The sequence below is a fragment of the Corticium candelabrum genome, chromosome 9 (genome assembly GCF_963422355.1).
Source record: "Corticium candelabrum chromosome 9, ooCorCand1.1, whole genome shotgun sequence".
NCBI lineage: Eukaryota > Metazoa > Porifera > Homoscleromorpha > Homosclerophorida > Plakinidae > Corticium > Corticium candelabrum.
The window spans coordinates 972,156-984,477 of record NC_085093.1 but is presented as its reverse complement, the minus strand read 5'-3'; the positions used below and the strand labels follow the sequence as shown (position 1 = coordinate 984,477).

Here is a 12,322-nt window from a genome sequence, read left to right as displayed (position 1 = left end):
TGAATCCAGTACGGTATACTAGCACTCAGTGTCTCCATGTCATGACGCAGTCATAAAAATTGTAATGCTTGTGTAGAGCTCTACAAACTACTAGATACCAAATTCTTACTCCTTTCCAGACATCTCGATTCCGTAGACCTACAAACATTGAAGCATCATTTTGGCAGTACAGTGTAACATGTGGTACATTTCAAAATATGGAGTAGCACAAATAAAAAAATTGACAAGACAACTTCTTAAAAAGCTCTGCTGACAACAGTTATCTTGATAACTACGCGTTCAAGTTTCTTTTGCAACAAACAATTATCAAAATTTAATTACTCCGTAGCACAATAATTTTAAACTACAGTTAACTATTGTGTAATAAACTTTAACCTCCTAGCAATCCATTCTGCTTCTTCCTTGAGATCATTGTCTTTGAAAAACTGTAGCAACTACAAAATAATAAATTAACAACTAGCAAACAACCGAGTTCTGCCCCCAGTTACATTTTTGTATCTCTGACTGATATTGAATCCACAAAGATGACACAACTTGCGAAGGTCCACAGGACAGAGATGCATTGACTGACCTGTATTAATGTACATTATACATATTGGTACAGGCATCACGCTACAACATACATAATATTTGAGCTTACGAAAGTCCTCAGCAAGGTGACCAGATCCATTCATGCAACAGCTGTAATAAACACAATGATCTACTCCTAAAAGATGTGCTGTTTCATGCACCAGTAATCGACAACTTCTCTAATAAAAATAAAATTTCAATACACAAAGCATCCGTTCAAAACAAATAGACAACAACCTGCAGCATCAGTTTTTGTCTTTTGCCTTTAGAAATTTTCTTACTGTGTGACAATTCATACCAAAATTCACTTGAGAATGAAATTGATGGATCATAACGACAAAAGCTGAAAACCTAATAACAATCAAATAGATCACTATCCCTAGTCTTTAATATGTGGAATGTAACTAACATACCGCTACACGATGCTGGCCAGCTGCCATACCAGCAACAAACAAATCAGGTGCCTCATCATATAGATCAGTCATGGTAAGAGCCACCAAACATAGAGCATCATCTGGAATCACTTGTTTCAGTTGCGTTAGAATACTATTAACTTGTAATTGCATGTGATCACCATCCTCGCTTATTCGACACCGCAAACGACATCCCTTCGATTTTAAAACTTTCCGCCTTTTTGATGGAGGAGACGTCATAGATGTCATACTTTTAGAAGATTCTACACATTCTAGCCATCGAACATGACCATCCTCTCTCACAAGCTGAACAGTGGGCAAAGTAACAACAGGAATGTTGAAAAATTTAGATGAGTATTCCACTAAACGATCAAATGAGGGACTGATGTCGTCACTAAAGTCTCCAAGAGGTAAGAGATAAATCTTTCCGTCTGGATATTTTTCTCTGATGTCTTTGCCCTTTCCAATAAAAGTCTGTCTAATAAACTTTCTTTTTCGTTGAGAAAACCAAGGATTTTCTCTAAAAAAACATTGATAAGACTGTCCTGTTTCCTTGTACTGTGCCAACCAATCGTCTATGGACGTTGGTGCAGGAATGGGGCAAAAGAAATCATCACCAACTTGATACTCCTGAGGAGGAGTACCCGTAAATCCCGTTGCTTTAATGCAATCTTCAGACGTTGGTCGACGAAAGCCAACGGCGAAAGGAATCGAAGACTCTGATTGTTTGCTGCGACCACGACGAGACATTGGAACCTCGAGCGCCCAGTGACTTGCCTAGCGCAGCTCGTAAAATAAATTGGTTGCAACGCTAGTTGTACAGTAGACACGTTTTAAATACTGTCTTTGAAATAATCCTGTTCTTGCTATGTGTGTTTGTCGCTGTTTACTAGTAGAGCCACTGCATGTAGTGATGTCTGCTCATGCGCAAACGATTGCATCTTGTCCCCATGGCAGGGCATTCTGTGTTTCTGGTCATGGTCACAGGACAGATCGAGACAGGGAAAGTAAGAATTTCTAGATAATCTATGTTCAATTTTGCAACTGTTTGTTGTACGTCTAGTTTGCGGAGTTTGATGATCTCTACTGCAAATATTCATTCGTATTTGGTCAAGACTGGGTGATAACAACGGTATGGAAGAGAAACTACGTTTGTACAGGTTGTGATATCCAGCTGTCTGGTTGAATTAATAAAGGGTCTAGAAGAAGGAATAACCCAGATCACGAAGAAAAGCAGAGACGCCAGGCAGCTTTTCGTGTGGAACTTTCCTCTTGATTTGACTTTCAAAAGCACCAATCCGTTCGGATGTAAACAATTTCCTATTCTAGAGGTCTTCGATGTTTTGATTGATTGGATTATATGCGCATGCAGGGCCACAGCTAGTTCTGAGCGTATATGGCCTCGATTCTTTTGGTCGAGAAGTTGTTAGAGGTTATGGAGCTGTACATATTCCTGTATCACCAGGAAGGTGGGTATGCTGCTGATCTGTGTATATATATATATATATATATATATATATATATATATATATATATATATATATATATATATATGTATGTATGTATGTATGTATGTATGTATGTATGTATGTATGTATGTATGTATAACTAAAAATGTAATGTAATGACTGAAATATCTTGTGAAAACATTAATATTTGTTATGTTGCTAACCTGTCATTGATCAATGTACTATTTGCTTTTCAGCCATAGCCGAGTGATTTCCATGTTTGTTCCCGAGTCGTCTTCTAAATTACAGAAATTCACAAGGTTCAAATAACAGATATGTGGCATTGTGAGCATCTTCCATAACTCTTTATTACAGCTGGATTATGGGAAGACGGCCAGAATTCATAGATCCTAAGTTTGTAGCTCAGGGGGAAAGTCGAGAAGGTGAGGCTGCTGGTTTGTATGATTTTCTTGAGGGTCGGTCTTACTGCTAATTTTGGTAATTAGTAACACGGGTAAGATCGCAAGGTTCCATTACTGTCAAATTCAATGTCGTCACTAAAGACATGAAGAAACTAGGATATAATGTTGGCGCCTCAGAACAATCTCTTATGGCTGCAGACTTGACAGTAGAAACAGGGGATCCGTCAGCAACATCAGGAATTAGATAGTTAAATATGTCTAGAGATGTATAGAAAGAAATACGGAGTTGGCAGTTGCACACAAATAGTGGAGATTAACTTAGTAGGTAAGAAACTGCTCTGAATTGCTGTTGTACAATACCTAGTTCTACTGAGTATATTGTGACTGTCAACTGAAGGATCTAGTATCTTTCTATCCTCATCTTCATCAGTTCCTGACACAAATGGGCGGCACAGTCGAGTGTCGCTTGTCACGTGGCTGGTCAGCTGCGTACAAACATCCACGTGCATGTCAGTTGTTTCTTGAAACAAGTTTGAGAGTGAGTTCAAGCGTTTCTTCTCGTTGTATTCTACGTTCATCTACATCTACATTAATTCTGCATCTACATTCAGTATACCTAATGCCGATAAAATGCCGTATAATATGAACAATAGTTGAGTTCATAACAGCTTCAGTTATCCAACATTCACTTATCCAACAGGGGTGCGGTCCCAAGGGGGTCGGATAAGTGACACACGACTGTATGACCTTCATATAAATAAACATTCTATTTACATGACTGATATACAATGATTTTTGGCAATTTAGTTAGTAACAATCCAGCAACTTGCAGTCACTGCTAATAGTCTCATCAGCACAAGCCAGTATGTCTTCCAGCATTGAATAAGCATCATCATCATCATCGTGATCGTTCTGATGCTTTTCATGATTAAGGGTAAATGTGGACAGCCTGTCCATGAAGTTCTTAACTATACCATCAGTTGTTTCTTCATCACCAGACATTCTGTCTCTAAACAATTTTAGGATAGCAAAAGATTTCTGCCTAACTGCCTTCTCGTGGTCTTCAGCAGCCGTGACAAGGTCATCAGCTCCCCCTGCTGTAATGAGAAATTTCACAGCAGCTGCCTGGGAGCTGAATTTACCATTGTTCAATAGCTTCTCCCAGAAACCAAGGGCTTGCAGCTTTACATCACAGTCAAAGTCCTTGATGACCACATGTAATACATTTTGCACAACTTGACTTATTTCTTCCTCCATATGGTCACATGTAGACAATAGAAAGTTTGCAAACTTAGCATTCTCTAACCATGTTGATAATAATTGAACAGCACTTCGTCGTGCAAATGCTTCTGTGTCACTTTCGGCAATATGACAAACAGTTTGAATGATATCCTACAACAAGAAACAATGGCGTTTCAACTACAATGAGGTGATAGGTTAGAGAAAGTGAACTACACACAGCTGGTGTGAACTTCAATGCTAGCAGAAGAGGTGAGAGTAATTCATCATACACTGTTAGGTGACCAATAGCTCTAAAAGCCGACGCTCGAACAAAACTCTCTGAGTCGTTCACACATCTCCACACATCCAAAGTGATGTTATCACAGTCACAAAAGAGAATTGGAGCTGCAGTAAATGCAAACAAAAGAATTAATGGGAAACCTCCCCAGTATTAATTTCTGATCATATTACCTTCCCATGCTTCCAAAATGGATGATATAAACTCCAAAGCAGAGTCTCTGTCTTCCCAGTGTGGACTGACTAATAATTTGGTTAAAATCAGACAGACTTTTGTACTCCATTGTTTGCTATGTTCCTTGAATCTGATCAGACCATTCAGCAACTGTTTTAATACCATACTCACCACCTACCACATCTATATGACCCATTAGTGTATAAGAACAGTCTCACCCAACATTATACCTTTGGCAGAAGTGATGTGGTCTGAAGCACATCAACCAGCACTTCTATGATACTACAGCATTGATCTCGACAGACTTCTGTGTTCATCAAGTGTTGAAGAGATCTCAGTGCAGCTAGTGTCACTTTATGGGAACGAATAAGATGAGATCCATATGCGGTGATGCATGACTCTCCTAATACAGACATCCCTACACTCAGGGTGAGTGCAGTGCATACACTATTGCACCATTCACAAAAAGGCAAGTCTCGATTGCAATGCTAGAACAGCAGCACTTTGTAGTCTAAGATATCTAAAACAAGTGTATGACTGACAACCATGTAAATCTCACTTGAGACATGATCACATCACTGAAACCCAAACAAGTAGACACAACTAAGAGACAGAGGTACTTTTCTTTCATAGTGTCTTCCAATTTAGACTTAAACTGACTAAATGCATCCTCCTGAACACAAATAAATAGCAAGAAACTATATAAAGGTACAGGCAGCACTATAAATACTTGCGTTGCTGTTTTCAGATTATGATAACTCGTCACTGGCCCAACCACCAGAAAGAGAGGAGACATCATCATTACTGTAATGACTTCATGCCAGTGACTTGAGCTGAACAGTCTACAAAAGAAGTATAATTAACAAACTAAAATACTGACACTGTCCAGTAACGTAGCAACGTACCCATTGGAAGTCAGATAGTTACACAAACATGTGACTGCTAGTCGTGCAAAGCCTCTCTGAAGAAGTACAATGGGCTGTTTTATCAACCAGTCAAGTAAAACAGCATCGTGATCCCTGACTGTCACAGAGTCACTGGTTGAGTCAAGTAAATCACTCCAACACAATTCCAATTCTCTGCATAATTACATGCACTCAATCTATTCCACATAATAAAAAACAATAACACGCCTGACCTTCCAACTCTGACCAACTTTGACAAGAACTCAACAACAGACACACAAACATTTCTATCCCCATTCTTAATTGCAACATCAGTCAGTCTCAATAGATCAATAGAGACGATAAACAAGCCAGATGTTTGTGTGGACATCTCCATGAACTCCTTAGCCAAAATAAACACAGAACGGATAATATCATGTTGAAGTGATGACGATTTGAAGAAAGATCTGAAGTGATCGATAATGTGAAATACTTTAGTCTGTAAGGTGCTCACACGTAATGTACAGTCTGCAACACACTGTAGACCGCCACTGAAATGAAGCCAACTACACAAAAAACTGGATGCAGCTTGAGATACAAACATGCTGTTGTCATGTAGACCAGATAAACATCTGACAACAAGATCTATAAGCATAAACCACATCCACTGTCACCTAGAACAACAATTAAATAGAAAGTAACCATATGTGTTAGCACAACAAGACAATGAGTTATTGTGTTAATACACCTAGAGCTACTTTCTATGTTATGACTCAATGTGCTAATTAAATACACATTCTATTTGGTGTCATGTCAGTGTGTCTATTTGAGATATAGAACATGTAGGTTTGAAGTCAACTCACAAGGTTGTGGATACACATGCACCTTCAAAAAGGCCAAGCTAAAGCATTGCAGCTGTGTAACATTCAAGTTCTGTTGACTCAATATATGCTTGAAGTCACAATAAGATGAAATCAAGTTGTGTGTGTGTGTGTGTGTGCGCGCGTGCGTGCGTGTGGTGTGTGTGTGTGTGTGTGTGTGTGGTGTGTGTGTGTGTGTGTGTGTGTGTGTGGTGTGTGTGTGTGTGTGTGTGTGTGTGTGTGTGTGTGTGTGTGTGTGGTGTGTGTGTGGTGTGTGTGTGTGCGTGCGTGCGTGCGAATTCTTTCTTCAATTTCTAAGTTTGTACAAATCAATTGCGTGCCTATCACCCCTCCCCACCCACGCCCACTCACCAGTCTCACAAACCAAAAGCACAGCTTCTGGCACATGTGTAAGACGTCTCAGACACTCGTACGCAGAACATCGCACTGCTGCATCTTCGTGTCTCAACAGATCCATTTGTCCTTCTGAGATAAATCTCAAAACTTCCTTCCAACAGAAAGCGATCACTGCATTGCTGACAGTCGACACCTTCAATCCAAAAGCAATGGCAATAGAATGCTTAGCTTCTGCGCACACTTTTATCACAAAATCACTGAGGGCAGACTGCAGACGTTCACATTTTTCCTTCTGGCTGTTGCAAGCTTGCTCTAGCCAACTCAACAGTCTGCTCAAACACGTATCGTCGACAACAGCCTCCGAATTGTGCAGAACAACCTCTAGTGCAGCAGGAATAAGCTCGACGACGCGTTCAAATCTTCCTGTCATGTCTTGCGCTCCCGGATGTGAACACGGAAGTGCACGCGCATGCACGAGAATGAATGGAGGAAATCGGATGGCCTATGACGTCACCGTTTGATTCAGTGGAACTTTTACGTATTGTAGTTTGTGTGTACGTACACCCAAAAATAAGGGGGAAAGTTACTATCGGTGTTACATATCAATTCATTCTACAGTAACTTAGCTAGACACAGATATTAGTTTACTCTATACGTGTACCGTGAAAGAAAAGTGGCGCTCCAGTGGACATGCCTAGGGGCTAGTCGAAATCTAGCGAGCGTGCGTAATCCAGGTACAGTACATACTAAATCAAAATCCACTTCACTTCCACTGTAGTTGCAACAAGACAAGTCTAAGATATTTTGCAATTTCGAATCTGCTGCATGCTTTCAAGACGTGCAAAGTTGTAGGAGTACACGTAGTAGGGGGAGACCTATGGGAAGAGATAGGGAAACCGCAGGAGGTGTGGGTGTAGACAACTTTGGGAGAAGATAAAATCGAAGAGGAGTATGAAAGCTGTGAAGGGGAAGTTGATCCTCCCATGCATGGATCCTCTCAAACTTGTGGGAATGTTTCCGTGCACCATATCCATGCAGCCATGTATTCACCCTTTGGTGTCTTTCTCAAAATTTTATGTTCATGCATCTACGTTCCTTTGCTCTGCTTACAGCTTCTGAGATATGCCTCTCGATATTTTATATTTCTCTGTTGTATTTATTTTCTTTTAAGTTTATTTTTTATTATATTTTACTATTCAGCCCAGATAGGCCCACTGCAGTTGCTTGAGGACAGTAAATGAAAAGGTCAGTGATATTGCTGAATTTTGGAGTACAGTACACACAAGCACGTGAAACCTGCTGTGGTTACTGACAATATATGCTGAAATGGGAACTTGCTTCTTCAGCTGCCATTTGTAAGGCTTAACTAACTATTTCTTGCTCTTCAAGTATGTAATGGATGCTACCACCTTCTTTGAATATTATAAGACCCCACCGCTTCTGCTACCCCGCCAATGAATAAGTTACGAACAAATTTCTTCCATGTAGACTATCATGAATTGGGTTAGACGTGACATGTGCACTGCTGATATGCAACAGACAGGACACCCCAGATGTCTAACTGTATGTATCTATTCTTCTAGATAGCCTAGCTATGACACATTGTACAATCTCTTAATTAATTTAATCTGTTGTGCATGTATGTGTATGTATGTATGTAAACTGAAAGAAACATTTCAAAGCATCTCTAAAGCTTCACACAAAAAAGACCACACTAACATTTCTCGTTACACAGCATTCACAACAGCATTCACAACGCTATCTCCTGCCTATATATTTATCTATTGTCTTGCATTTATGTTGTTTCGGCATTAGACCAGTAAGTGATTATCAAATGAGGGTGTCTGCCAAAGTGGAGTGTTCAACAAGTAACCCCATGCTGGTGGCTTGGACCCTGAACAAAAATCTAATAGTCCAAACAACCTACTAATAAGATTTTATGCAAGTGAATTACCGTTGATAATACTACTATTACAGTGGTATCAAGAGGTCACATACACTGAACTGGAACCACGTTATCTGTGTCTCAACTGTCAGTAAAGTTAGCTTTTCTCTTCTCAACGAAAGCTTTCATTCCTTCTTTTCTGTCATTCTACACATCAATAGATGCAAGTTAGCAAACAACTCAAACAATAATTATTGCATGAATGCCATACAGTGGCAAAGCTACTTTGAAATACTCTTCTCTCAAATTTTAGACCCTCACTGAGAGGCAATTCTTGAGATTGGTTGACTGCCTCTCTGGCTATAGCAACCGCCAGTTTCGATAAAGCTCCAATTTTCTCACCCAATTTTACAGATTCATCTACCACCTGATCATCAGGAAACACCTTGCTTACTAGACCTGACAACATGACATCACTAGTAGAGGCGCCAACATCAGGTAGTGGGTGGTATAAGATGCTAGGCTATCAATTTACCAGCTTCTTGGGCTTCTTGGGCAGACAGCCTGTTTCCAGTTAAAATCATTTCCATAGCCTTTGATTTCCCAATAGCTCTCACTAGTCTTTGAGTCCCTCCAGATCCTTAGAACATAAAATGACAAAATTATGAGCAACGTTTCAACTAGTTTGTCAAACTACAATAGTAGACGTAATCTATGACCTGGTATAGTTCCCAGTAAGATTTCTGGCTGTCCAAATTGAGCCTTTTCACCAGCATAGATAATATCACACATCATTGCCACCTCACAACCACCACCCAGCTTGACATAACCACATGTTAAGACAACTCTATTTATGTGTTACATACAGAGAGTGCGGTTCACTGCAATTGTATAGTTAATTAATTGACCAATACAGGTAGTGTAACGGATGCAGCTGTCAAACCAATATTTAAAAACATTACCGCAAATCCGTTCACAGCAGCAATCAGAGGCTTTCTCTTGGGATAAAACTCGGTCCATCGAACGGGAAAATTTTTGTTGTAGACATCTTTAAAATCATACTTATCCATTTCTGCAATATCAGCACCGGCTGGCAAGAGAACAGGTTGCTGACTCTATACAGCATTATATGCTCCGTCTAGGTGGACAAACCTGCAAAGGCTTTATCACTTCCGGTCAACACAATAGCACCAACGGCATTGTCTGCTTCGAAATCCTCCACTGCATTGATCAATTCTTCCATCAGACCGGCACACAAAGCATTCAACGCTTTCGGACGGTTCAAGCGTAGAAGACCGACATTTTGCCTCTCTCCACGTTTGCTAACCTCTATGTAACCATACTGCTTTCCTACAAATGTAAAGTACCTCTGCCACTGGTCATGGACATGCACGTGACCATCCTCCCAAGAGGCCCCCTTACCGGAAGTAAGCAATCTGTGTATAGGCCTGGCGGTGAAAGCCACGCGACAGTTGACGAACATGCGTGAGACAGTGGGGAAAATAGAAGACATCGCTCCAAGCCTCAAACCCGCAAGCTCTGCTACGTCAAACGTCACGCTACCCTTGACCCCGCACGTGCGCCTCTAACCACACAATCTTTCTCGGAATTGATCCTAATTCAAATGACGTCGTAACGACGCCGGGCGACCAATCAGCATCAGACTTCATGACGTCGCAAATTGGAGGCGCTAATGAGCCTCTAAGCGTTGGTTGACAGCCACCTCACCCACAACAACGCCTCTGCACTTGACGGCCACCCAACAGCAGCACAAACCGGTTGTCAGCACGTTCGCGTCGCGAATCAAACGCGCCCCGAGTCGTCATTAGCGATCTGTGTACACAGTTGCATCTGAAAGGCTTTTGCAGATTATATTTGTCAGATTACAGCTGATGCTATCTACAGTGGGAGGGCAACTGTAATGCAATTATAAAAATCATATGATCTGAGATGAGATTAGCCAATCAGAGATCGCATGCACTAATGTAATTAACGAGCTGCTGATGTCTTGATACTTGAGCAATCGGAACTGTGGTTTGTAACTGCTCAGCGCCGAGGTCTGAAAACACACGCCACTGCGGAGGGTAGGTGAGATGACGCTAGATCGACCAGGTGCTCTGCTGTCTTATCCAGACAGCGACGACAAGCGCGAGTCGTTGAGCAACGTTGTCACGGACGTCCTGAAGGGCTACGACTTCAACCTGCACGGTATGTCGAAGACTGCAAGATCCGACAAGCACGAGCACATCAAACGGCCGATGAACGCGTTCATGGTGTGGGCACAGGCTGCACGACGGAAACTTGCAGACCAGTATCCCAACCTCCACAACGCCGATCTCAGCCGCACTCTGGGCAAGCTCTGGCGTGTGCTTTCCGACGACGATAAACGTCCCTTCATCGAGGAAGCAGAGCGGATTCGTTTGCAGCACAAACGCGACCACCCGGACTACAAGTACCAGCCGAAACGCAAGCGTTCGGCTACTAAAAACGTTCCTACAGAGAAGCCGGTCAACTCTGTCAGGGAATCAGCAGCTAAAAGGCAAAAGAGGCGACAGGCGTCGCGTTCGCTAACACCGGATATACCCGGTCTCAACACTCCACCATCCACTCCAGACACGATACCCAATGCCAGTCCGTTCTCTGATCACGCCAGCAGCACATCCTCCACACCTATCGACGAGCTAGCTCCTCCATCCATCGGCCTCCATCTCGACGGCTTGGAAACGTTAGCCGCTGAGCTGTGCGCGGACGTCGACAAGACCGAACTGGATGTCTACATCAGTCCGACTCACACCTGTAAGAGAAATCATGACATTCAGTCATCAACCACCATGCGACCAGCTTGTTCTCGCCCGGCTCATCCCCCGCCTTTCGTGCATGATTCATTACTCAGCGGTTGGAGTCTCCACGACGCTCTACCGACGCCCATTTCGCCGCCCTCGCATCAACCATACCCGGACGACTCAGTGAAATCCCCGCCAGCAAGTCATCAATTTCGTTCTTCTTGTGGGTTGTACGGATTCGAAAGTCAAGCGTGTTACTATTATCAGGACCCTTCTAATGCCGATGACTATTGTAGTTATGGCGACGGCCCGACACTAAACTGGCAGTACTGTTGACTGTTGAATTTTAGTGAAACTTGACGTAATTAGGTAACCTTCTTGCACGATTAGACACGATCAGGACGGTATTTAGATCGTTTTTGTTGCTCGTTGTTGACAGCGGTGCAAGGCGGTATACCTTAGAAGTGATTTTCGAGCACTCACACACAAACACGATGATCACAAATCGAGTCTGCGCACTTGCGTCGTGTGGCCCGGATGCTTGCATGTGTCCCGGATGTGACAAAGACCGTAATCTGCATGCGTCCCGGATGTTACAAACACACTTGTAAATTATCTGCAAGCCCCTCATCCCATGGAATGCTGCATGTGCACGTTTCGCAACGCGCAATTCCCTGCATGTAGTAGGCAAACTTGCAGTGAGTCAGCACAAAGAAAACGAACAGGCGGCCAAACAAAAGCATTCCTCACCTCAAAATATGACTGTAAGGTGCGGACAACACGCACCGTCGGCGCTTTCGTGGAGCACGTAAAGCTACAGACAGCATTCCCAGCAGATGTCCCTCACATTTGCACACGTCTCCGGACATGCAACTCCTTCCAGTCTAACCAAACGTTGATGAATAACTGCAAGTTGATCAACCGATATCGCAATAAGAGCGCATAGCGCACGAAACTGTCAACAGAGAACTCATCAGAGGGTTTTACGAGAGCATAGAGAATGAGAC

The 12,322-nt window shown here is 42.3% G+C and overlaps 5 protein-coding genes across 9 annotated transcripts; 2 read left to right on the top strand and 3 right to left on the bottom strand.

The window, feature by feature from the left end:
* Positions 1–154: 154 nt before the first annotated feature.
* LOC134184037 (uncharacterized) lies at positions 155–1,924 on the bottom strand. Its single transcript, XM_062651640.1, has 6 exons — positions 1,874–1,924; positions 984–1,760; positions 808–921; positions 641–749; positions 489–571; positions 155–434 (listed from the first exon to the last, which is right to left on the bottom strand). Exons 1-6 carry the CDS (start codon positions 1,922–1,924, stop codon positions 354–356), a joined length of 1,215 nt encoding a protein of 404 aa, XP_062507624.1. The 3' UTR covers positions 155–353.
* Positions 1,920–3,244, top strand: LOC134184936 (B9 domain-containing protein 1-like). Its single transcript, XM_062652709.1, has 7 exons — positions 1,920–1,990; positions 2,047–2,115; positions 2,180–2,291; positions 2,356–2,452; positions 2,689–2,751; positions 2,807–2,874; positions 2,938–3,244. The coding sequence occupies exons 1-7, from the start codon at positions 1,934–1,936 to the stop codon at positions 3,099–3,101; spliced, it is 630 nt and encodes a 209-aa protein (XP_062508693.1). The 5' UTR covers positions 1,920–1,933; the 3' UTR covers positions 3,102–3,244.
* A 352-nt stretch (positions 3,245–3,596) lies between these two features.
* On the bottom strand, positions 3,597–7,418 carry LOC134184932 (uncharacterized). 4 transcript variants are annotated; one of them, XM_062652704.1, is made up of 9 exons: positions 6,663–7,410; positions 5,685–6,075; positions 5,452–5,625; positions 5,277–5,388; positions 5,106–5,219; positions 4,777–5,034; positions 4,546–4,720; positions 4,313–4,479; positions 3,597–4,245 (listed from the first exon to the last, which is right to left on the bottom strand). In XM_062652704.1, exons 1-9 carry the CDS (start codon positions 7,075–7,077, stop codon positions 3,661–3,663), a joined length of 2,391 nt encoding a protein of 796 aa, XP_062508688.1. In that variant the 5' UTR covers positions 7,078–7,410; the 3' UTR covers positions 3,597–3,660. The 4 variants fall into 4 exon arrangements, with proteins under 4 accessions (XP_062508688.1, XP_062508689.1, XP_062508687.1 ...); XM_062652705.1 differs by having other exon boundaries at positions 5,106–5,388; positions 7,309–7,418; XM_062652703.1 differs by having other exon boundaries at positions 5,106–5,388; positions 6,663–7,411.
* Positions 7,419–8,218: 800 nt separating this feature from the next.
* Positions 8,219–10,112, bottom strand: LOC134184935 (enoyl-CoA hydratase, mitochondrial-like). Of its 2 annotated transcripts, XR_009970709.1 has the most exons (8): positions 9,955–10,112; positions 9,685–9,882; positions 9,495–9,622; positions 9,252–9,351; positions 9,068–9,172; positions 8,804–8,991; positions 8,602–8,739; positions 8,219–8,541 (listed from the first exon to the last, which is right to left on the bottom strand). XR_009970709.1 is itself a non-coding variant. In XM_062652708.1 (7 exons), the coding sequence occupies exons 1-7, from the start codon at positions 10,043–10,045 to the stop codon at positions 8,674–8,676; spliced, it is 876 nt and encodes a 291-aa protein (XP_062508692.1). In that variant the 5' UTR covers positions 10,046–10,112; the 3' UTR covers positions 8,578–8,673. The 2 variants fall into 2 exon arrangements, 1 of the variants encoding a protein (XP_062508692.1); XM_062652708.1 differs by lacking the exon at positions 8,219–8,541 and having other exon boundaries at positions 8,578–8,739.
* A 475-nt stretch (positions 10,113–10,587) lies between these two features.
* On the top strand, positions 10,588–11,824 carry LOC134184934 (transcription factor SOX-9-like). The gene has a single exon (XM_062652707.1). The coding sequence runs from the start codon at positions 10,626–10,628 to the stop codon at positions 11,649–11,651; it is 1,026 nt and encodes a 341-aa protein (XP_062508691.1). The 5' UTR covers positions 10,588–10,625; the 3' UTR covers positions 11,652–11,824.
* Positions 11,825–12,322: the final 498 nt, after the last annotated feature.

Bases quoted from the DNA above. Each gene is read 5' to 3' on its own strand.
- LOC134184936 (XM_062652709.1), top strand. From the start codon at position 1,934: ATGGCAGGGCATTCTGTGTTTCTGGTCATGGTCACAGGACAGATCGAG. The intron at 2,116-2,179 runs GTATGGAAGAGA...GAATTAATAAAG, and splicing joins AAGACTGGGTGATAACAACG to GGTCTAGAAGAAGGAATAAC. The intron at 2,875-2,937 runs GTGAGGCTGCTG...TTTGGTAATTAG, and splicing joins TCAGGGGGAAAGTCGAGAAG to TAACACGGGTAAGATCGCAA.
- LOC134184934 (XM_062652707.1), top strand. From the start codon at position 10,626: ATGACGCTAGATCGACCAGGTGCTCTGCTGTCTTATCCAGACAGCGAC.
- LOC134184935 (XM_062652708.1), bottom strand. From the start codon at position 10,045: ATGTCTTCTATTTTCCCCACTGTCTCACGCATGTTCGTCAACTGTCGC. The intron at 9,883-9,954 runs GTAAGGGGGCCT...TTACATTTGTAG, and splicing joins ACACAGATTGCTTACTTCCG to GAAAGCAGTATGGTTACATA. The intron at 8,740-8,803 runs GTATGGCATTCA...ATTGATGTGTAG, and splicing joins TTCAAAGTAGCTTTGCCACT to AATGACAGAAAAGAAGGAAT.
- LOC134184932 (XM_062652703.1), bottom strand. From the start codon at position 7,077: ATGACAGGAAGATTTGAACGCGTCGTCGAGCTTATTCCTGCTGCACTA. The intron at 5,389-5,451 runs GTACGTTGCTAC...CTTCTTTTGTAG, and splicing joins AACTATCTGACTTCCAATGG to ACTGTTCAGCTCAAGTCACT. The intron at 5,035-5,105 runs GTGAGATTTACA...CTGCTGTTCTAG, and splicing joins GTGATGTGATCATGTCTCAA to CATTGCAATCGAGACTTGCC.
- LOC134184037 (XM_062651640.1), bottom strand. From the start codon at position 1,924: ATGCAATCGTTTGCGCATGAGCAGACATCACTACATGCAGTGGCTCTA. The intron at 922-983 runs GTATGTTAGTTA...GATTGTTATTAG, and splicing joins CTGGCCAGCATCGTGTAGCG to GTTTTCAGCTTTTGTCGTTA. The intron at 572-640 runs GTAAGCTCAAAT...ACATTAATACAG, and splicing joins TCACCTTGCTGAGGACTTTC to GTCAGTCAATGCATCTCTGT.